The sequence below is a fragment of the Cervus canadensis genome, chromosome 15 (genome assembly GCF_019320065.1).
Source record: "Cervus canadensis isolate Bull #8, Minnesota chromosome 15, ASM1932006v1, whole genome shotgun sequence".
Taxonomy (NCBI): Eukaryota; Metazoa; Chordata; class Mammalia; order Artiodactyla; family Cervidae; genus Cervus; species Cervus canadensis.
Genome location: NC_057400.1, coordinates 34,834,161 through 34,856,631, shown reverse-complemented (window position 1 = coordinate 34,856,631; position 22,471 = coordinate 34,834,161). Strand labels below are relative to the sequence as shown.

The window sequence follows — 22,471 nt, the reverse complement described above, 5'->3', positions numbered from 1 at the left end:
ATTATATTTAATTAGAGACTATAGGGTAAACCAAAGGAAATGCAAAAATTAAAACAAAAACAAACAAAAAAACAGTAGATTATTACAATAATTCAGGTGAAAATATTGGTAACTTTGACTAAGATGGCAGAAGTGTAAATGATGAGAAGAGCTAATGTTTGGAAACTGCTTATGTGTCAGACATGGGTTGCAAGAGAGGGAGCTCAAATGAGACTCCAAGGTTTAACATGAGCAACTGAAACAGTGACATTTCCATTTCCTAAGATGATAGACTTCGTGAAAGAGGGCGGCTTTATGGCAATTATCTGGTGCTGAGTTTGGGACATGTTTGGTCTTAGATGAGTGTTACATATTCAACGGAAGGTATCACTATTAGATGTTCAGTTCTGGATGTCAGAGGAGAAGTCTGGATTGGAGGTTGAGAGGATATTTAATATGAATAGACTAAGGAAACAGCCAAGGGAGTGAGGGAGAGAAAACAGGCCATCTCCAAGGACAGATCTTCAGGACATTCCTGTGTGGAGAGGTTAGGGAGGGAAAAACAAGCACTAGTAAATAACAAAGAGAAAGGCCAACCACAGAGCTAAGAGGAAACTAGGACAGCACGAAGTCTTCAAAGGGCTTCCCTGGTGGCTCGGATGGTAAGGAATCAGCCTGCAAGGTGGGAACCCTCGGTTCAACACTGGCAAGAGCAGTAGTGCTGGTATTATGAAGAATAACATTAACTCAAGTGGGTTTAGGACAAAATGGACATGGGGAGAGGTTTAAGACAGTGAGCACTGACAATTCTTTCAAGACATAGACAGTCCCTTCAACAAGAAGGGAAGTGGACATATCTATGAGGAGAAGTGTTGTCTCAAGAGATATTTTGTTTATATGTTTTGTTTTTAAGGAAGAATAAACAGTTTGTTCGCATGCTAGGAATAACCCAAGAGAGAAAAAATGATTGATGATTAAAAGGGTGAAGAGAGTTGCTGAACAATGCACTTGAGTAAGTAAGAGGGGAGGGTGTCTAAAGTGCAGTGGATGGGCTGACTGTCATTAACTCACAATAACAGGAGAGGGGACAGAGAACAGGGCTGCGAATGCAAGTAAGGAAGTGGATGCAATGGGGGGACTAGTGGAGACTTTCTTCTATTTCCTTCTGTTTTCTCAGTTAAAAAGAAAGTGATATCATAAGCTGATAGGATTGAAGAAGAGTTATTGAAGGTGTGAAAGCAGTGCTGCAATAATGAAATAATAAATCACAAAGTGGAAGAGAAAATAGACATGGGAAGTTTTATATATTTGATAGACAGCATCAGGGGCCTCCTTAAGTGTAGTCAGCATGATTATTTGTGTAATCCTTAGAGTATCTCACTATGGTATTAGATCATTTGCTTCAGCACATATTATAGTCATTCTGTTTTGTCCATCTCCTCTTCCTCCCTTGGAATTTTTCTGTTCTCCTTTATATCTGTATGAAATTGTCTGTACACATCTGTACGTAATTATTCAAGGGCTAACCTATGGCTCATGTTCTCTGTGAAGCTTTTTGTAAGGTACCTATCTTGTCTTTTCCATGTGACATTCATGGGTGTTCTCTGGTGGCTGAGAGCACATAATAGCACTTATACTCCCTCAATTCAGATGTCAACTGCATGACCTTGGAGAAGTTCCTTCACCTCTTGGGTCTGTTTCTAAATACAGAAGACAAACACAATAAAACATACAATATGTTTCATGGAACTTTTACTGAGAATTCTATAAGAGAATGCAGTTAAACTACTTAATGTAATGTTTGCAAGGTAATAAAAATTAAACAAATATTGACTACTAACTACATTCACTATTATTACAGAATTTATTAATTCATGTATATTCATTAATTCATGGATGAAAATCTCTTTCCCTAACCAATATGTTAATAAGCTCATAAGGGTAGAGATAGAGAGCTCTATTTGCTTATATACTTTCTCACAAAATACTGATCAGAAAGGAGGTTCTGGATAGGTGTTTATGAAGCTGAATTTTACTAACTTACATTGCAAATTTTAACTTTATCTTACTTAGTACAATGATAAAATAATTACTTTATACTGGATCCTTCCATTTGAATTCTTAGAATACCATCTTAGAAAGTTATCTCATTAAGCAGAATCAGATAACTTCCTATGACATTTTAGTGACAATGACTCTGTCTATATTTTTTCACTACCAAGAAAGAAAAAGACAAAAAAGGAAAAATGCCTTTCCTCAAGGGAAAAATAGAGCAAGAGGCATTAAATGCAATAAATAAAGGTATATGGGAAATGTATTTGTACACATATCTTTCCTTATCTTAAAATTGTAATCATTACATATGTTCCATTTAGTTCAAGTTGAACTTGGAGTGTACATAATGAAGTCTATTTTTAAGACTGTTTTCAATATGTTTTAATACAACAAAGTTATATAGAAATTAAGATATTAAGCATTTAAATTCAAAGACCAAACACAAATTGTCCTATTTATATGGCAACTGTCATGCAGAAAATGGATTTCTTTCTGTAGGAGACCTTTCAAGGTCCTGAAAATATCAATTACAATTTATTACGTGAATTTTAGACCTGTTAACATCTCCATGTCAATGAAACTCTCTTACTTTCATGGTTAAATTACATTAACTATGAAATCAAATTCTTCCTCAGCAAAACAACATTGTAAGTTGGCATTAGAACAATTTAGCCTCCCTTTAAAGGTACAGAAGACATCTGTCCATGGAAAAATAGGAATATTTTAAAACCTAAATCATTATTCATTTTGCATAGGATTTTTCTAGCAGTAGCAGAACTACATATTTTCTTTTTTTTGTACTTCCTTAAGTTGAATCAATATGCAAGTGTTTCTTAAGAAACTATCTTTTCTTTTTAAATCACATTCTTTTCATGCAGTAAGAAAAAACTATACATTTTAATGACAAAATTGACTTGCAATTTTAGAAATATTAGAGTCTGAAAATTTTCTTAATTTATATTTTACTCAATTTTGCTAGCATTGTACAGATAAAATGTAGCAATGATTGCACAAAGAAGAAATATAAAGTGAGAATACTAATTGGATTTCTGATCTTAGTTACATATCTTTTCCTTTTAAGCATTACTACAACTTTCATATGCCGGCAGAAACTCTGCCTATAAAGATAAGTTTCTGCAACACCTGGTTTTATCTAATATGTACATGTTAATTTCATTACCCATATTAAAAGTGTTATGTATGCCTCCATATGTGTGAGTGTATGTGTGTATGGGATTATGTGTGTGTATGAAATCAGCTATACCATCCATCTCCTGGTCACTAAGATTTGAAACAATAGAGTCATCCTTGGCTTCTTTTTTCTTTTGCCTTATATTCAGTCAGTCACCAGTTTGGAAATATCACTTCAGAGTATACTTGGGATCATCTCTACTTATAGTTTCTGTCCCTCCTCCTTATCTACTTCAGGTTTAAAACACATGCACACACACGAGACTAAAACTTTATTTACCTGTTCATGTCTCCTGAAGCTATCCTGAATTTGGTTTCATCATTAATGTTTCTAAGGTAACTGCTATCACCATCTTCCTATCTCATCGTATCGATGTGAATATAATAGCCAACAAGGAATTCTTTGCTAAATTCAAGCTTCTCCTATCTATAATGTCTGCTATATAAAACTTCAGATATGTCTCTTCCTAAAGTATTATTTTATTCATGGCATATTTCTTTTCCAACACTTCCAAGTTGCCTACTAAGACATGTCTAAAAAGCAGAGGCTATATTTTTAAGATTCTTCATTATCTCCTCTAGGCCTATAATGCATAATGACTGGTTACAACTTCCATTCTAGTTTTACAAAGCCTAACAAATCCTTGTTTAGTTTCAGTCTAGACTGTATCACCTTCTTCCATTTAATCATCCAAAATTTCTGCATTTTAAAAATTGCTTTTCTCATTTCCTTTTAAAATTTTATTTTTTTCCAAACAAAAACTATCTAACTTTATTGAGTTTTAATTTATAATGAAGTTTAAAAAAATACCCATTCTGCCCCAAATCATGGAAAATCCATATGTAGAAAACTATATATATAAATATATGTATATGTATATATGTATGTGTGTATATACACACACACAAGAAAAGGGGAAACAGTGGAAACAGTGTCAGACTTTATTTTTTTGGGCTCCAAAATCACTGCAGATGGTGATTGCAGCCATGAAATTAAAAGATGCTTACTGCTTTGAAGGAAAGTTATGACCAACCTAGATAGCATATTAAAAAGCAGAGACATTACTTTGCCAACAAAGGTCCATCTAGTCAAGGCTATGGTTTTTCCAGTGGTCATGTATGGATGTGAGAGTTGGACTGTCAAGAAAGCTGAATGCCGAAAAATTGATGCTATTGAACTGTGGTGTTGGAGAAGACTCTTGAGAGTCCTTTGGACTGCAAGGAGATCCAGCAAGTCCATCCTAAAGGAGATCAGTCCTGGGTGTTCATTGGAAGGACTGACGCTGAAGCTCAAACTCCAGTACTTTGGCCACCTCATGCGAAGATTTTACTCATTTGAAAAGACCCTGATGCTGGGAGGGATTGGGGGCAGGAGGAGAAGGGGACGACAGAGGATGAGATGGCTGGATGGCATCACCGACTCGATGGACATGAGTCTGAGTAAACTCCGGGTGTTGGTGATGGACAGGGAGGCCTGGCGTGCTGCGATTCATGGGGTCGCAAAGAGTCGGACACGACTGAGCGACTGAACTGAACTGAGCTGAAGAAAACATCAACAGCCATGAAAGTGGGTAAGTATAAAAACCCTTTTAGTCCTAAATTACATGACAAAGTAAGTAAATAAAAATACAACTACCATGCTAGATTTAGAATATAATAATTAAATTCTCTGCTTTCTCAGTCAGAATTTATAAGCAAAAGAAAAAATTGTATTTGGCCAGCTTAAACATATAAACCCTTAAGAGTAAAGATGAAATAATATCCATATACAAAGCTAAGCTTGCTTATAATCTTTATGTTTAATAAGTAGTTTCACATCCTTGATCTAATCAGAGCTGGCATGATCCTCAATATGCTTTTCTTCCTTCCCAGAAAGTTATCTACTTTCTATCTGTTGCAGTTCCACACACAATTACCCTGTACAGCCTGACTCCAAATACATCCTCTTACAAAGCTTCCCTTCACCTCGTCTCCACACAATGGTTCTTTAAAACTCATAATTCCATGAATTGGGTTGGCCAACAAGTTCATTTGGGTATTTTATTGAAAATCCAAATGAAATTTTTTGCCAACCCAATACTATACTTTTTAGTACATTTTCTATCATGTATCTATAACATTATCCAATGGAGAACTGTATCATTTCATTTTCATGATCACACACTTAGATCTTTGTAAGTGCAAATATATAAAATAATTTTAATAATTTGCTTATACAAAGATGAGGCTGTGAATGAAAGCTGAAAATTTGAACTGCAAATTCTGGGAGGAAAGCATCTATCTTTAAAAAAAAATGTTCAAAGATCAAAGTTGGAAGTCTTACACTTCTGGATTTCAAAACTTATTACAAAGCTACAGTAATAAAAAAAAAAATCTAGAATATAAAAAGAGGGCCCAGAAGTAACCCCTTACAGATATAGTCAAATGGTTTTTGATAAGAGTGCCAAAACTACACAATGGGGAGAGAACTCATCAAGAACTCTCAGTAAAACTGCATATATACATGCTGAAAAAGTGAAGTTGGACCCTTACCTTATATCACACACAAAAACTTAACTCAAGTAGATCAAAAACCTAATCATAGGATCTAAAATTATTCAAACAAAGCATAGTGGAAAAGATTCATGACATTAGATCTGGCAATACTTTTTATATATGACCTCAAAGGTACAGACAAAATATAAAAATAAACTGAATTATTTAAAAATAACTTTTGTTTTTAATCAGATGATAAAATCAACAGAGTGAAGAACTATAGATGGGGAAAATATGAACAAATTATGTATCTGATAAAGGGTTAATGTCCAAAATATATAAAGAATTCATAGAACTCAAGGACAACAACAACAAAATCTCAATAAAAGCATGGAGAAAGAAACTGAATAGACATGTCTCTAAAGAAGATACACAAATGGCCAAAAACCACATAAGTTTAACATCACTAATCACACAAATCAAATCTACAGCAAGATACCATTTCACACCTACTAGCATAGCTACTATATATATATATTTTTAATGTTGGCAAATATGTGGAGAAAGTGGAACCCTTTGCACTGGGATGTCACATGTTACAGTCCCAAGGTTCTGATCAAGATGATGGAGTAAGAGGACATGAAGCTCATCTCCCACTTTGAACATATCAAAAATACTTCTACACGTGGAAGAGTTCTCACTGAAAACTAACTGAAGACTGCCAGATGAACTCCTGTACAATGAAGGTTATAAAAAAGAGGAAGGGAATAAAAGCAATTAGTTTGGGAACTGTGCCCCTGGAACGGGACTCAGATGAAAACAGAGATTACAAGGGAGTGGGGACAGCCACCCTGAGGAGTGAGCCATTCAAACCTCATCCTGGGCACCCCAGGCCTGGGGCCCAATGTGAGAGAGGCAAGCCTCCTTGGCTGGCTGGAGGACTTGGGACTAACAGAAGGACTGTGGGGATCCCAGATCTTACTCATGGGGAGTACACACACTCATTTGCCCCTGAGGCAGGGAAGAGAGAAGTCTTCTCGAAAAGCTGTTGAGTTTCTTGAGACTGCCCCACAGCACACCTCAGCCCAAGATGGACAAAAGTTTAGGCCCCACGCACTCCACATCTGAGAGCAGGACTGGATCTGGGGCAGCCAAGAAGAGGGAGAAGATCTGACTGTGGGACACAGATGTGACTCGGTCCCAGGGCTCAGCATCAATGGGGAGGCAGTACCACTGCTGTTGAAGATTACTCAAACAGTGCAATAAAAGCAGCCCAGATCTCTGATGGCAGCCACTAAACTGCAGATCGCCTGCCCCATACACACTGAGGGTCCACAAGGCCCCACGCACCCTGCAGACAGTTCTATAGCAGGGTGGCTACCGTGGAGGCTGAGGGCAGCTGTAAAGGACAAGAGGAGCTTGGGTCCACGGCTGCATCTGAGCAGAGCCGTGGTCACCTGTACAAGTAGTGAACCCGAACTTTATCTGCAGCCAAACCAAGACCAGCGTCTACGTGAGCCCCACTTGTTTCCGTACCCTCACTCTCTGAGGCAAGGAACCGGAACAGGGAAAGGGGAAAATATATACTTACAGGAAACTCATTCCTCAGGGTCTCTGCTCTAGCAACTTGAGATCAGACCTCACCCTTTATAGAGTGGTGATGGCCACTGAGCAGAGAAGTCCCACCTCACACCAGTGCCAGCTCTAGCCCACCTATCTCCAGGCCCACAGCAAATCCAGCTCTCACCTCAGAGGCATTTGGCATATGCAGATTACATAGGGATGCTCTCACACAAGAGCCCACCATCAAGATCACAATCAGTAAATGTTTAAGCTAAGTTTAAAGAGGCAGGAAAGTTAAGCAAAATGAAAAGGCAGAAGAACTGCTCTCAATTGAAAGAATGAGAGAAAAACCTTTGAAAAACTAATGAAACAGAAATAATTTACCAGATGAAAATTCAAAACATTGGTGATAAAAATGTTGTAAGATTAGGAGGAAAATGATGCATACACTGAGCACTTTAACAAGGGACAAGAAGGAATGAATAGCAGACTAAGTGATACAGAAGAGCATGTAAGTGATCTGGGAGACAGAATACAGAATTCACTTAATCAGAACAGCAAAAAGAGAAACAGATTTATAAAAATTGAAAACAGTTTAGAAGATCTCAAATATTAAGTGTAGCAACATTCACGTTACAAGGGTTCCAGAAGAAAGACAGAGAAATGGATCAAAAATGTACTTGAGGAAACTATGGCTGAAGAAAAAAAGGGGGGAAAAAAAACCAAACATACCCAGATACAGAAAACACAGAGGGTTTCAAACAAGATGAACCCAAACAAACACACACCAAGATACATCATAATTAAAATGGCAAAAGTTAAAGAGAGAATTCTAAAGGCAGCAAGAAAAAAGCAAAGGATTATATACATGGGAACCTCCCTAAGGCTGTTGCCTGATTTCTCTGCAAAACCTTAGCAGGACAGTTGGCAGTAGCATAATATACTCAAAATGCTGAAAGGGAAAAACCTGTGGCATAGGATAGTCTACCCAGCAAGATTAAATGACTACCAGTTTGAAACAAGTAGATATAATTATGGGTCAACAAATATGAACCCCCTGGTAATCATAAATTGAAAATCTATAATAGATAACAGAAACTGAAAAGAAAGGAACACAAGCATGCTATCAAAGAAAATCAAACCACAAGAGAGGAAAAAAAAGAATAAATGAACAGAAAAGTACATAAACAACTGGAAAAAATTTATAAAATGGCAATAAGTACATACCTATCAATTAATATTTAAATGTCAATGGGCTAAATTCTTCAATCAAAAGACATAGGGCAAGGGTAGTTGACTGGATTAAAAAATATATAATAATAGAAATGAATGTACATAGAAAATAGAAATAGACTAGAAAGCCAAACTAGTTGTTACTAATGAGGAGAAGGAAGAGAGAAGGGGCCCATAAGGGGTATGAGATAAAGAGAACTACTGTGTATGAAACACATAAGCAGCAAGGCTATACTCTATAGCATAGGGAATTATGGTTATTAACTTGTAATAATTTTCAATGGAAAATAACATATAAAAATACTGAGTCACTATGATGTGCAACAGAAACTAATATGATATTGTAAATCAACTATGTTTCAATAAAAAAATAAATAAAAATAATAAAATAACTATCAAAACCTGGGATCAAACCAGGGATCTTTAGGTCTTTGGACTAAGGCTTTCACAACCAAGCTACCTCAGCTACTTCTGGAAAATTTTCTCCACATACCTATAATGAAATATTTGTCTCACTGTAACAAAAAATTCAGTATATAGGTCCAGTTGGAGGTAGGAGTTAAATAAATATTACAGAGGTGATGAGACAAGGTTGGCCTCTGTTTCAAAACTAGAAGTGATCAATAATTTTACTTTCATCACTTGTCCTTTGCTTTTTAACTGCTTTGCAATTTGTTTTTCACATTTAAAAATGTCATGGACTCTTTTCATGTCAACAAAATGTAATAAAAACAAGACAAAATGGTACAACTTCTATAGGAAACAGTGTGGTGCATCCTCAAACACAGAATTGGAATATGAACCAGCATTTCTATTCAGAGTATATTCAAAAGAATTGAAAACAGGATTTCAAAGAGAGATTTGCACAGCTGGCTATCCTCATAGTAGGATAATTCACAGGAGCCAAAAGGTGGAAGCACACCAAGTGTCCTTGAGAGATTAATGGATAAACAAAAGTGGTATATACATATAATGGAATATTATTTACCTTAAAAAAGTTAGGAATTTCTGACACATGCTGCAATATGGATGAACCTTGAGGACATTATGGTAAGTCAGTCAGTCAAAGGACAAATGATGTATGATTTCAACTATATATAAAGCGTACCCAGATTCAGAGAGACAATTAGAATGATGACTGTCAGTGTCCAGTGATAGTGGAGAATATGGAGCTGTTTAATGGGTACAGAGTTTCAATTCTGCATGACAAAAAGAATTCCGGAGATTGGCCCCACAACAGTGTGAATATATTTGTAGGCTAGTGAAAAACTTCGGATTATTCCTCGTGGGTTAATTAAATCAGGACTGCAAATTAAACTGAGAAAAGAACAACTTGGGAAAAGGCATCTAAGTTTCATTTTGACGTTAATGTTTTAGTTTTTATGTATATGGAGGTCTTTTAGAAAATAAAAGAAGACTGAAAAGATTAGACTCAGAGACTTAAGAGGTCATTTTAACAAAGGGGAAAAAGACAAAGGAAAAAGTATTGGAGCTTGAAGGGATGATAAAATGTGGGAAGACAAATCTATGGGGGGACCTAATGGAAGATGAGGGTTATTTAGTAAGGTTGAGTTTATGCAGTCATCTCAGTTCCATCCCCATCATGAGTTCCCTTCTTGCTGTTGCTCCCTTTCTTGTTCAAGAGACAGGGGCACCACACTGTCACAAGGGAAACCTGCCTTTCTCTGGGGCAGAAGAGGGAGGGAAGATAACTTTTCCTGTGTCTCTTTTTCCTCAATTGCTTTTAGCTCAAAATAATCTTCATGCCAAAGTGGTATATTTAAATCTGGCACATCTGACTGCCTTCATAATTAATGCTATTGAACTATATATTTAAAAATAGTTAAGATGGTCAACTTTATGTTTTATATACTTTACTATAATTTTTAAAGATTCAAAGTAATAGTGTCAGAAAATTAAATAAGGAGACTGTTACAGGGTAGTTCAAGTGTAAATGGAGTTATGCAGCATGCTTTTTGCCTACAAATGTGTATACAAATGTGTCCCTGAAAACATACCTAGATGTTTTACTCAATTTTCTTACTCGAAAGAAAAGTTATCTCTTACTTGAAAGGAAGGTAACAGTACTTGTCATCTCTAACTTCTTCTAACATACAAATATATATATATACATATTTACATGTATATACAAACGCACAGAGTACTTACACACTACTTCTAATTGGGGAAGTGAAATTAATTCTACACATGAGCACATTACATAAATCAAAGTATTAGCGAAATTATTATCTTCACAGGCAAAATTTTTGCCAGTATGTGAAAGTTGTGGTAATTCTCAAATTGAAAAGATATGGAACAGAGATCAGAAATCCAATTAATATTCTCATTTCTATGTCTCCTTGTGCAATCAATGCTACATTTATTGCATTTTAATTCACAGGAAAGGCAATCCATATAAACGGACAGGTACACTTATGAGATTGACCACAGAAAAAATATATACTATGGTTTACTTCTGTGTGATAAAGTAAATAAAGTCTTTGTCCTTTGAGAGCATCTTATTCAGAATTTGTATGCTACAGCTTCTTTGCACTAATAATGAAAGTGTGCTAGACTCTTTTTCTCTTTATCAGCTTTCAAGTACGCATACATAAGAAGCAGCTATTTGGTCTGGGATATAAATAGCTGAAATAAATTTCCTATTTTCTCATTTTTCCCCTGATGAAATATATTTAAATGCCAGCTGCATTATAACCTTCAAATAACTCAATATCAGAACTTAAAGTGCTATTAAATGTCTGAATACAAGTAAATGCTACAGAACCTTAACATTTTGTTTTAATTGCCTACAGCTATTTTATAAATATTCACCCAATAATTACTGTTAATTTCTTATTCAAAAAGAATGGCAGAGTAAAGCGAGAAGCCAGTTGCTTAAAAAGTTTCCTTGCTTAGTCAAAAAAAAAAAAAAAGGCTCGGGCATGAAAGAATTCTATAGAATGATAATTAATATAAAAATTTCACTAGGAACTCAGCACAATTTTATCCTTCATCATTTTTGATATGTCCATACAATATTATAATTTATTGTTTATGTAAATATATTTTTTACTCCTTACAGTCAGTGATATTATATCCATTTTCTTGTTGTCAAGGCTAAGCCTATATTAGCTAAATGACAGGGATTGGTGGGTTAATTAATTGATTACTTGACCCTCTTGAAAAAGGTGAAAGAGGACAGTGAACAAGCTGGTTGACTTAAAGTTCAACATTCAAAAAAACGAAGATCATGGCATATGGTCCCATTACTACACTGCAAATAGATGGGGGAAAAAATGGAAACAGTGACAGACTTTATTTTCTTGGGCTCCAAAATCACTGAGCATGGTGACTTCAGCCATGAAATTAAAAGATGCTTCCTCCTTGGAAGAAAAGCTATGACATACCTAGACAGATATTAAAAAGCAGAGACATCACTTTGCTGACAAAGGTACGGTTAAAGATATGGTTTTTCCAGTAGTCATGTATGGATGTGAGAGTTGGACCATAAAGAAGGCTGAGCACTGAGCAATTGATGGTTTTGAACTGTGGTGTTGGAGAGTACTCTTAAAGAGTCCCTTGGACAGCAAGGATATCAAACCAGTCAATCCTAAAGGAAATCAACCCTGCATATTCATTGGAAGGACTGTTGCTGAAGTTGAACCTCCAATACTTTGGCCACCTGATGCAAAGAGCCTGATGCTGGAAAAGATTGAGGGCAGGAGGAGAAGGGGGTGACAGACGATCGAATAGTTGGATGGCATCATAGACTCAACAGACATGAGTTTGAGCGAACTCTGAGAAATAGTGAAGGACTGTTAAGCCTGGCATGCTGCAGTCCATGGAGTTGCAAAGAATCAGACATTACTGAACTACTGAACAACCACAACCTGAGTTCATCAGTAAATGGAAATTGAGGCTTAGAAAATTAATGGCTGAAACCCAAGATCCAATAAGAAGCCAGAGTCAGATCTTAAACCTATGTTCTTTGGATCCATACCTAGAGATTTTCCTCCTTATTACTTGAAAAATTTCCCCAAAGTTGGGTTTTTGTTGCTCATATTTGTTTTGCATATAATGGAATAGAGTCAGTACTTCATTAATCATGATCGTATTGTGTTCTCTACTTCAGGAAAGCCTAGAGCCAGAGGACAGCATTGACTACTGATGACTTTTGCAAACCAGGTTGTGATTTTTGCTGGATTTCATGGAAATACAGTTTGAACACCTTTCAAAAAATGATATAATTACACACACATGCACAGAGGCACAGGCAAACATACATCTACGTGTTTGCTTTTGTATCTTCATGGAGTTTTATATAGCCATATGTCTGCTCTATTTCTGGCATTGTCTGTTTCAAGATTCTAGAAAATATGTTACAGCTCTGTGTATTAGGAAAATGAAATTATAACATTTAGGTGCTTAAGGTCCACTTAAGTCACTCAAATACAAGTTTCTTAAAAAGGATTTCCCTTATTAATCTTTCTTTATTCCTTACCATTCTTCATTCTTTTATTTGTTCTTAGTTTCATGAAGCAGAGACTTAGTTTTGTTTACTGTTATATCCGCAGCACACAGCACAGCGTTTGGAACACATCAGCATATTAATTGCTAAAATAATGTGTTTAATATCACTTAATGGGTTTCCTTAGTTTGGTTATACAGACTCTCTGTCCCTCTCCCTTTCTCTCTTAAATATTATTTTTAAAACTTTAGATAAAAAACCAAACAAAATGACACACATTTACTTGATTTCTGAAGCAGAAATATGTAGGCCTCCTTTCTAAAATTCAAACTATATCAATTTACAAAGTATTAGATTCATTACCAGTTGAGAAACATGCTAACAAATCCCTAATGCTGATCCATCAACACAAGTTGCTAGTCATTTTTCTCTAAGTTCAGAAAATAATTTTATGACATTGCACTATTTTTTAATTTATGGAGGATGGGCAAAGGAGAGAGAGGGTTGGTTACAGGTGTCTGGAATTTTATTTATACTTATATCAGTTCAAACATAAGAATCACAGAACCTGAGAGCCTTCAAAAACAAAGTAATAAATTTGGTTAACTGCTTGTGGCTCAGCTGGTAAAGAACCACCTGCAATGTGGGGGACTTGGGTTCAATCCCTGGGTTGGGAAGATCCCCTGGAGAAGCGAAAGGCTACCCACTCCAGTATTCTGGCCTGGAGAATTCCATGGACTAAGTTCATGGGGTCAAAAAGAGTCAGACACGACTTAGTGACTTTCACTATAACTGCTTCATTCAGCCTTGATTGTACTTAAAATATAAAATACCATGATCATCTGTGATTCTATCACTTATGGCCATCAATAATTAACTATAATATATAAATGCATGATAAAATTTAATGAGTTAAATATATTAAGTAAATAAGCAAATTGATATAAAAATTTCAACATCTCCAGAGATGGACATTCTCAAAGTTAATTCCAAATTGTCCTGATGTTTCATCACAACTGCCTTCAAAAAAGCACATTTTATATTTAGTTTCTTCTCTTTGGAAACATGAGCTATTTATTTAGATTTATTCCTTTTGTAAAAAAATTAATAAAACGAAACCTCAATGAAGCAGAGTCAGACAGCAAAAGGGAGAGCTCTCACAACCCTGCATGGACAGCAGAGACCAACAGGAAGATGAAAGATTCCCATTTTGGAGAATGGATGCATGTCTGTGTATGACCGAGTCTCTTTGCTATCCACCTGAAACTATCACAACATTGTTAACCAGCTAAACCCACAATAAAATAAAGTTTTGCTTTTTTTTTTTTTAAAGACTTTCTTTCTTGGCAACAACTCAGCCAATGAAAAGCCATGGACTTTCTGTGAAACTAGAGGAGACTCCCTATGGCTCCAGGGCTGGTGAACAAGCAAGGGCGGTACCCACAGTTGAGCCCGTTGTCATTCACTGCATTTCTCTCCAACCCTGGAGTCTGAATTAGTATCTTTTCCCTGGATTCCCGCTCACATCCTATAGTGTCTGAAGCCTTGCAGGCTTTCTCCGGGATCTATTGAAAGCTTTTGTCTTTCTGGTTAATGTTTTGTTCTGTGTGTGACTACTCCTTTGACACTTTGGTCTGATCTTGAGATCAGACTATTTCAGCTGAAGCTGGCTGAAAATGGCCTTTGGATCAATTCTTTCAGGATGGGGCTGCTTCAGATGAAACTTCTGGTTTTTCAAATTTTGGCCTATTCCTTTGGGAGCTGTCCTCTGAAGACTGGCTAAAAAACCAAAGCCTTCAGTCTAGCCTCCTTCAGGACCAAGCTATCTTCTAAGGACTGACTTGTAAGCTTTTTTAATTAAACCATTTGTGTTTCAAAATGTTTAAATTGTTTGAAAATTTTCTTTGCTCTAGAGGAAAATTCTCTAGGAACTGGTATCCCAGTCACTTAAGTATTAATATTTTGAGAGTGCCTTATCTACAGGGACTCTGGTTGATTTTATGTTTAAAAACAAGGGTCCTTCCTCATGTACATTTCTAAATAAATAGACCTGACCAAAGGAAATTTAAATAGAATCTCAATGGCAAGGATGGGGAACTTTTGAAATCCCCAAACTTCATTTCCTTAAAATTGAACTAGTTAAAAAATTTCTAGAAATGATTGGAATACTTATTTTGATTGGTATTTTGAGGCTTTCCAATGTTATAAGAAGCCTAAAATTGCCTCTCTGCAAAATATGATTTTAAGATTAACTAAGACCAGTAAATGATTATGAAAGAGGCATAAGAGGCAAATGAAATGATGCTCAACATCACTAATTATTAGAGAATATTAGACAAATGCAAATCAAAACTAAAATGAGATCTCACCTCACACTGGTGAAAATGGTCACCATAAAAAAATGTACAAACAGTAAATACTGGAGAGGGTGTAGAGAAAATGGAACCCTCTAGCACTGTCAGTGGGAATAGAAACTGATACAGTCACTATGCAAAACAGTATAGAGCTTCCTTAGAAAACTAAAAATAGATTTACTACATGATCCAGCAATCCTTCTACTGGGCAAGTAACCTGAAAAAGATAAACAAACAAACAAAAACAAACACATGGACCTAATGTTCATTGCAGCACTATTTATAATAGCCAGGTCATGGAAGCAACCTAAATGTCCATCACAGATGGATGGATAAAGAAGATGTGCTACTTACAATGGAACATTACTCAGCCATAAAAAAGGAATGAAACTGGGTCATTTGTAGAGATGTGGATGGGCCTACAGGCTTGTCATACAGAGTGAAGTAAGTCAGGAAGAGAAAAAACAAATATCATATGTTAATACACACATGTGGAATCTATAAAAATGGTACAAATGAACCTGTTTGCAAGGCAGAAATAGAGACACAGATGTACAGAACAAATGGATGAACACTAAGGGAGGAAAGGGAAGCTGGTATGAATTGGGAGATTGGTATTGTCATACATATATTGACATATGTACACTGTGTATAAAACAGATAACTAATGAGAACCTGATGTATAGCACAGGGAACTCTACTTAATGCTCTGTGGTGACCTAGATGGAAAGGAAATCCATAAAAGAGAGAATATATGTATACACAGAGATGATTCATTTTGCTATGTAGCAGAAACTGACACAATATTGTAAAACAAAGTATACACAATACAAAAATAAATAAAATAATCCCAACTCAATTTAATCCAATTTTAGGGGATAAACTGGAAGACACAGTTTTTAGGACCTAAAGGAGAGTTGGATGAAATCATTAACCCTTGGACATCAGAATGACCAGATTTAGTTTTCCTTTTTGCAAATGAAAAGGAAGAGAACACCTTTGGATTACTCACCCAAAAACACGGACACCGTCATCAACTTATAAAGTATTAAAGCTAGCAACCAGACCCTGTGACCCTAGGATACCGCCTTGCCTTAGTGCCATATAGACTACTGTCCATTCAGTTAAGGCTACCAAAAAATGTTTGTGTGATCCATTTAAACATTTTTGTATCTGATACAGTAGAAGTTCTCCTGAATCCTCTCCTGAATACATTCATCTTACCTTCTATGAGGCCCTTTTGTTAACTGCCCTTCACATAACTCTTTTCTGTTGTAATAACCTTAACCTGGCAACTCTTTTCCCCCTCCACCACCCACAAGGTTCCTCATGACTGCTTAATACTGGTGCACCACCTCCTGTCTCCTCATAATGATCTACAGTGAATTCCACTGGATAATGTTAACTTTTCAAGGTTCACCAATGGTTTTCATTTTAAAGGTGACGATGGCAAATAGTGTGCTGAGTATGCTATCATAATTTGTTTTGATGTTGCTGAGGCAGCATCTTTAATTTGTGGCTACTTCAGCTCGACAGGATGAACTACATGCTCTTAACATGAGCTTGAACTTAAGCCAAGGACAAAACTGCCAATATTTATGCTGACAGTAGAAATGCTTTTGAAGTAGTATACTCACAACTTTGGAAGGTTGTGAACGCAACATGGCCTCCTTACTTCCAGTGGAAATAAAATTTAAAATGGACCTGATGGTCAGGAATTATTGCGTGTAAACATCTTACCTGCTGCTTTAGCTATTAAGAGTCTGATATATTCTAAACTTAAATTTCTTGAAGCTAAGCAGAATGATCCTGTTGATACTTCTGCAAGGAATGTTATCCTTAAAGTGACCAACAGCAGCCAAGCATCTGTCATGGTTCAAAAGGTATTTCCAAATTATCCAAGTTAAAATTTGGTAAAATTGGTTAGAGAGTCCAGGCAACTGGCCTCAGAAAAGCAAAAAATAAGCTTGGAAATGCACCAACTATTGGTTTGATAAAAAGAGAAAGCTCTAGTTTGGACCAATGAGAACCCAGTCCTACCTAAGACTCTAATAAACTCCTCACCACTGTACATGCATTAAACCATTGGTCTACTGACCAAAACACTTTCATGAATGAATACGGTAGGGAAACATTAACAAGACCACAAGCAGTGCCTACCTCACTTGTGCAAACACAAGCCAGGGAAGTCTATTCCTATACTCTCAGGTATTCAAATACCTACTGCTCTCAGGTATTTTGCAAATGGTCTATATGAGGTTTGGCAACTGGACTTCATACAATTTCCTCTGTCTAATAGATATCAATGTTTCAGTCATGGTCTATATGTTTCCACACTGGACTGAAATGTTCTCCTGTAGACTGGTTACTGTTTTTTCTGTGACTAAAGCTGGGAAAGATGATTCCTTCCTAGAAGAACTCATCTTGAACTTCATGGTATTTGACTAATCTATTTTATTGGCCAGGTACTTTGACAAGTCTTTGCTGTTTGGCTGGTTTTATAACATTCACACTGGTGTGGATTGTTGCACCAATCTTCTGGTTAAGATGAGCAATCTAATTCCATCATTAAGACTCAATTGCCAAAATTTGTAGAGGCCCTCCAAATATCTTGTCCAAAAGAACTGTGTTGGTCCTTCTATATCCCAGATTCACCACTTTTCAAACTCAAATGCTCACCTTTTGAGATAGTAAAAGGATGCTCAATGCACTTGACTCCTGCTGTTTTAGAGTCACAACTGCTAAAAGGAGAGATACTCCAATATTTCAAAGGTCTATTTGTTTCTATTAAAAATCATTATTAAAAAACTAAAAATAGAACTACACTATGATCCAGAAATCCAACTACTGGGCATACACCCTGAGAAAACCATAATTTAAAAAGATACATGAACCCCAGTATTCATTGCAGCACCGTTTACAATAGCCAGTACATGGAAGCAACCTAAATGTCCATCAAAGGAGGAATGAATAAATAAGATGTGGTACATAAACACAATGGGCTATTACTCAACCATAAAAAAGAACATTATACATCATTTGTAGAGACATGCATGAACCTAGAATCTGTCACACTGTGTGAAGTCAGGAAAACAAACATCATACATTAATGCACGTGTGCACAATCTAGAAAAACTGTACAGATGAACTTAATTTGCAGGGCAGGAATAAGCATGCCTTTCATACTGTTCATGAGGTTCTCAAGGCAAGAATACTGAAGTGGTTTGCCATTCCCTTCTCCAGTCACATTTTGACGCTTTTGAACTGTGGTGTTGGAGAAGACTCTTGAGAGTCCCTTAGACTGCAAGGAGATCAAACCAGTCAGTCCTAAAGGAAATCAGTCTTGAATATTCATTGGAAGGACTGAGGCTGAAGCTGAAGCTCCAATACTTTGGCCATCTGATGCAAAGAACTGACTCACTGGAAAAGACCCTGAGGCTGGGAAATATTGAAGGCAGGAGGAGAAGGGGACAACAGAGGATGAAATGGTTGGATGGCATCAATGACTCGATGGACATGAGTTTGAGTAAACTCCGGGAGTTGGTGATGGCCAGGGAAGCTGGTGCGCTGTAGTCCATTGGGTCACAAAAGAGTTGGACACAACTGAGCAATTGAATTGAATAGAGATGCAGACACAGAGAATAGATGTGTGAATGTAGGTGGGAAGATGAAGTGGGAGACTGGGATTAAAGTTAGGATTGACTCCTGACTTCCTCTTTCATTCTATAAAAGTGTTCTCCTTCTCTTGCTACGTGGGGACTTGCATGTGGCTTGCCAGGGTCACTGACACTGAATTGCAATTCTCTGTTGATCCTAAATAAACCCATCTTTGCTGGAGAAATATCTGGTAGTCTATTTGTTTCAGGCCAACACTGGATATATCTTCAAATATTTGTAGACTGATATTAAGGTCAAACACAACATTAAACTATTTGGGCAATTTTATGAATTCAGTCAAGCTAGTTTAAGGATATATTCTAGCAAAATATTCTGAGATATTTTAATGAATCCACTGTTTGGCAGTTCAAACCCTTTCTAAATAAATATCAACTCAATTTTTCACTAAAATAAAGATCTTTGTAAATTATAAATTTCATTTTTTTAATATCTTGGTATATTAATCATCACTGAAACTAGCTTAATGTGTCATATGTCTTGAGATATAACTATTCAGAAACTGAACTGTAATACCAAAACTGGAAAATAGTTTTCTACTGAAATGAGTATTAAATGAGTATTAACTTTTTACATTTTTTAAAATGTTTGGATAGCTGACTCATAGTGTGTTTCTCAAAAGCGGTTGTTCCCAGGCAGTCACAAAATTGAGTTGCTCAAAATGACTTGCAAATGTCCCCAGTGAACTTCATATATACTTTAAGATTTGTCTAGGAATTGTGGATGGCATTTATTTTTTCTTTACTAACTGCATACACTGTGATGTCATAAAAATAAAACATAAAATGATTTACTTTGCTACTATTATTTGCAAAATCTGAAAATTATATTAAATATTTATATTGATTTTAAAAATTTTGAAATAGTGTGTACATGGTTTTCCTGAAACACATGGTTTTAAATATTACATTTACCAATTTTATCAAAATAAAGTGAAATCTCTCAGTCGTGCCTGACTCTTTGCGACCCCATGGACTGTAGCCCACCAGGCTCCTCCATCCTTGGAATTTTCAGGGTAAGAGTACTGGAGTGGATTGCCATTTCTTTCTCCAGGGGATCTTCCTGACCCCAGGATGGAACGTGAGTCTCCTGCATTGCAGGTAGACGCTTTACCATCACAAGGTAATAAATGCAACATTAAAACATGAACTCTGATATAAAATACTCAAAATTATTTAAAGAACATGCTCATTGTATATCTTTAAAAATTCAAGTATACCTACACATATACAAACACATACAAATATGGACAGAACTACCTGTAAAATTATCAAGACCTCTGGAATGCACAAATGTTAAATTTGACATTTTAGCAATTTGTAAGGAATCCAAAATATCCATAATATGTAGTTCTTTGTGGTTTGCTGGGAGAGACATTTCAAAAGCATAAAAGGGTATACAAAACCAGTTACCAATACTTAGCTATCAAATGGAATCTTCTGACAACCTAGGCTAGTGTATCAATAAGACTTGGGTTACTTTATTTTGCTCTTACTTGAAATAATTTAGAAAGGGGAAAAAAATCATACTTAGTAAATATATTAATGTCACCATAGCCCTAATGTAACATAACTCATTAAATGTAGCAAAATATGCATTAACTATGATTTTATTGTATATAGACAAAGTCATTACATACCTAAATAACAACTTCTTTATAAACAGAAGTGTGTTCTGGAGGATATTTGTAAACTTGGAGATTTTCTAAAACCTGAGGACATACCTTTTCTAAGTGCCAATAGCGTACTTTGTAAGGACTACATATAAGGATGACAATACTGTTACTAAATATTATGATTTTTATTACATCCGTTTAAAATATGTTCAACAACCTAAAGTATGGCTTACAGTAGTGTTGGAATCTTCAACATAATTTTTCATACAGTATTATTATTTCTAAATGAGTATATATCATCCATGGCTGATAACTGAGCATTCTAATGATAAATAACATCATAAAGTGCTAAAGAATCCTCAATAAATCATTTTAAAGTGTCAATAATCACACAGGCAATAGGTTATTTTTATGCTGAAATAGCAAAGCATATATTTTTTTCAAAGCAAACGTAAGAGCTTTCCACACAGATAAGAAAACAATTTATCACAGATCATATTTGCTCTGTTTTTGGCAAGATAAAGCAAAACAAAACAAAAAGATATTTAATGAAGGCAAAAGTCCTGTTTGGTTGTATATTCTATATGCCATTGCAAGTAAGATATTTTGCTCTGCCAGAGAAGGACATAGTTCATATCTCTCATCATATGCATGCACAGTTAATTCCTGTGGTGGCATAGGTATTCAGAACCATATAGCTCTAGGTTTCAAATAACCTGAGTTAACTGAAGTTTCAAGATATTCTAAACTTCAGAGATTGCTAGTATATTAGATTATAAAACAAATGTAAACTCACCCTTCTAATCTTACATCCGGCAGACTTCTGTTAAGGGCAATCAAATCACTGGCCATAAGGTTAAACTGATTGATTTTAAACAATTCTTTCATTTTCTCCTGGTCATCTTTAGGAATCAGCACAGCCTTTCCCATTTCTCCTGGCCCTTCTTGGTTTCTTGAAATAACAGCTGTAAGACACACACAGGTACACATATACATACAAACATACAGATAATGAACCGAATATATAAACCCATGTTGGATCAGATTCTAAAGTGTATTATTTATAAACTGGCTTAATAATACAATCGTCAAGTCTCTATTGCTACTTACAAGCCATACACTAAAGAAACAACTTATTTTAATTCACTAACTCAATACTGCATATTGTCCTTCAAATCTATCACATATTATATGATCTGACTAATCATTAAGACTTAATAAATAAACAACACAAATACCAAACTTCATGTATCTCTTTCATGTTTTGTTAATACATTTATTAGAGGGGATGAAGTTGAGCTCTGGGCACACTATGTTGTGTGAAATAATGAAAGAGAAATTTTGAAAATATACCAAGATTAGTTTATTCTCACATCCACTTAAAAATTTTAATATTTCAAATATCTATTGCCATTATATCTTTATGAAAGCAAGTAAGATTGAGAATGCTTTATCCCCATCAGAGTTTTATTCCTTTGTCAAATCATTTTCAAATAAGTAGAAAGAACTTTCATAGCAGTGACATATAATTTTAAATGTCAAGTTGGATTTGGAGGCTATGTGTTTCATAACTGGAATTTCACAGCAGTATTCTGGGTTTGACTTTTTTTTATTAAGAGCACTAAGGATTCTGCATACAGGCTAATGTTCTTGCATTTCCTCCAAGTTATCACCACAGTAATGTCCCTTCTAGCTATAAAATACATGACTCAGTGTGTGTATGTAGGCATGGGCATACATATGTCTGTATGTATGTTAACAGAAGACAAAGGTCTGGTTAACCTAATCTACCCTTGATTTACTTTTCACAATATTAAACCAGGTACTGTGAGGAAATGGAGCTGTGGTTCTGACTCTTCCATC

The 22,471-nt window shown here is 35.7% G+C and overlaps 1 protein-coding gene across 3 annotated transcripts in view; it reads right to left on the bottom strand.

The window, feature by feature from the left end:
- Nucleotides 1-22,471, bottom strand: part of GALNT13 (polypeptide N-acetylgalactosaminyltransferase 13) — a 597,872-nt gene that overhangs the window by 321,201 nt on the left and 254,200 nt on the right. For all 3 annotated transcript variants that reach the window (XM_043488172.1, XM_043488173.1, XM_043488174.1), the window contains exon 4: nucleotides 21,405-21,573. In XM_043488172.1, coding sequence (XP_043344107.1) covers nucleotides 21,405-21,573 — 169 coding nt within the window. The remainder of the gene's footprint in view (nucleotides 1-21,404; nucleotides 21,574-22,471) is intronic.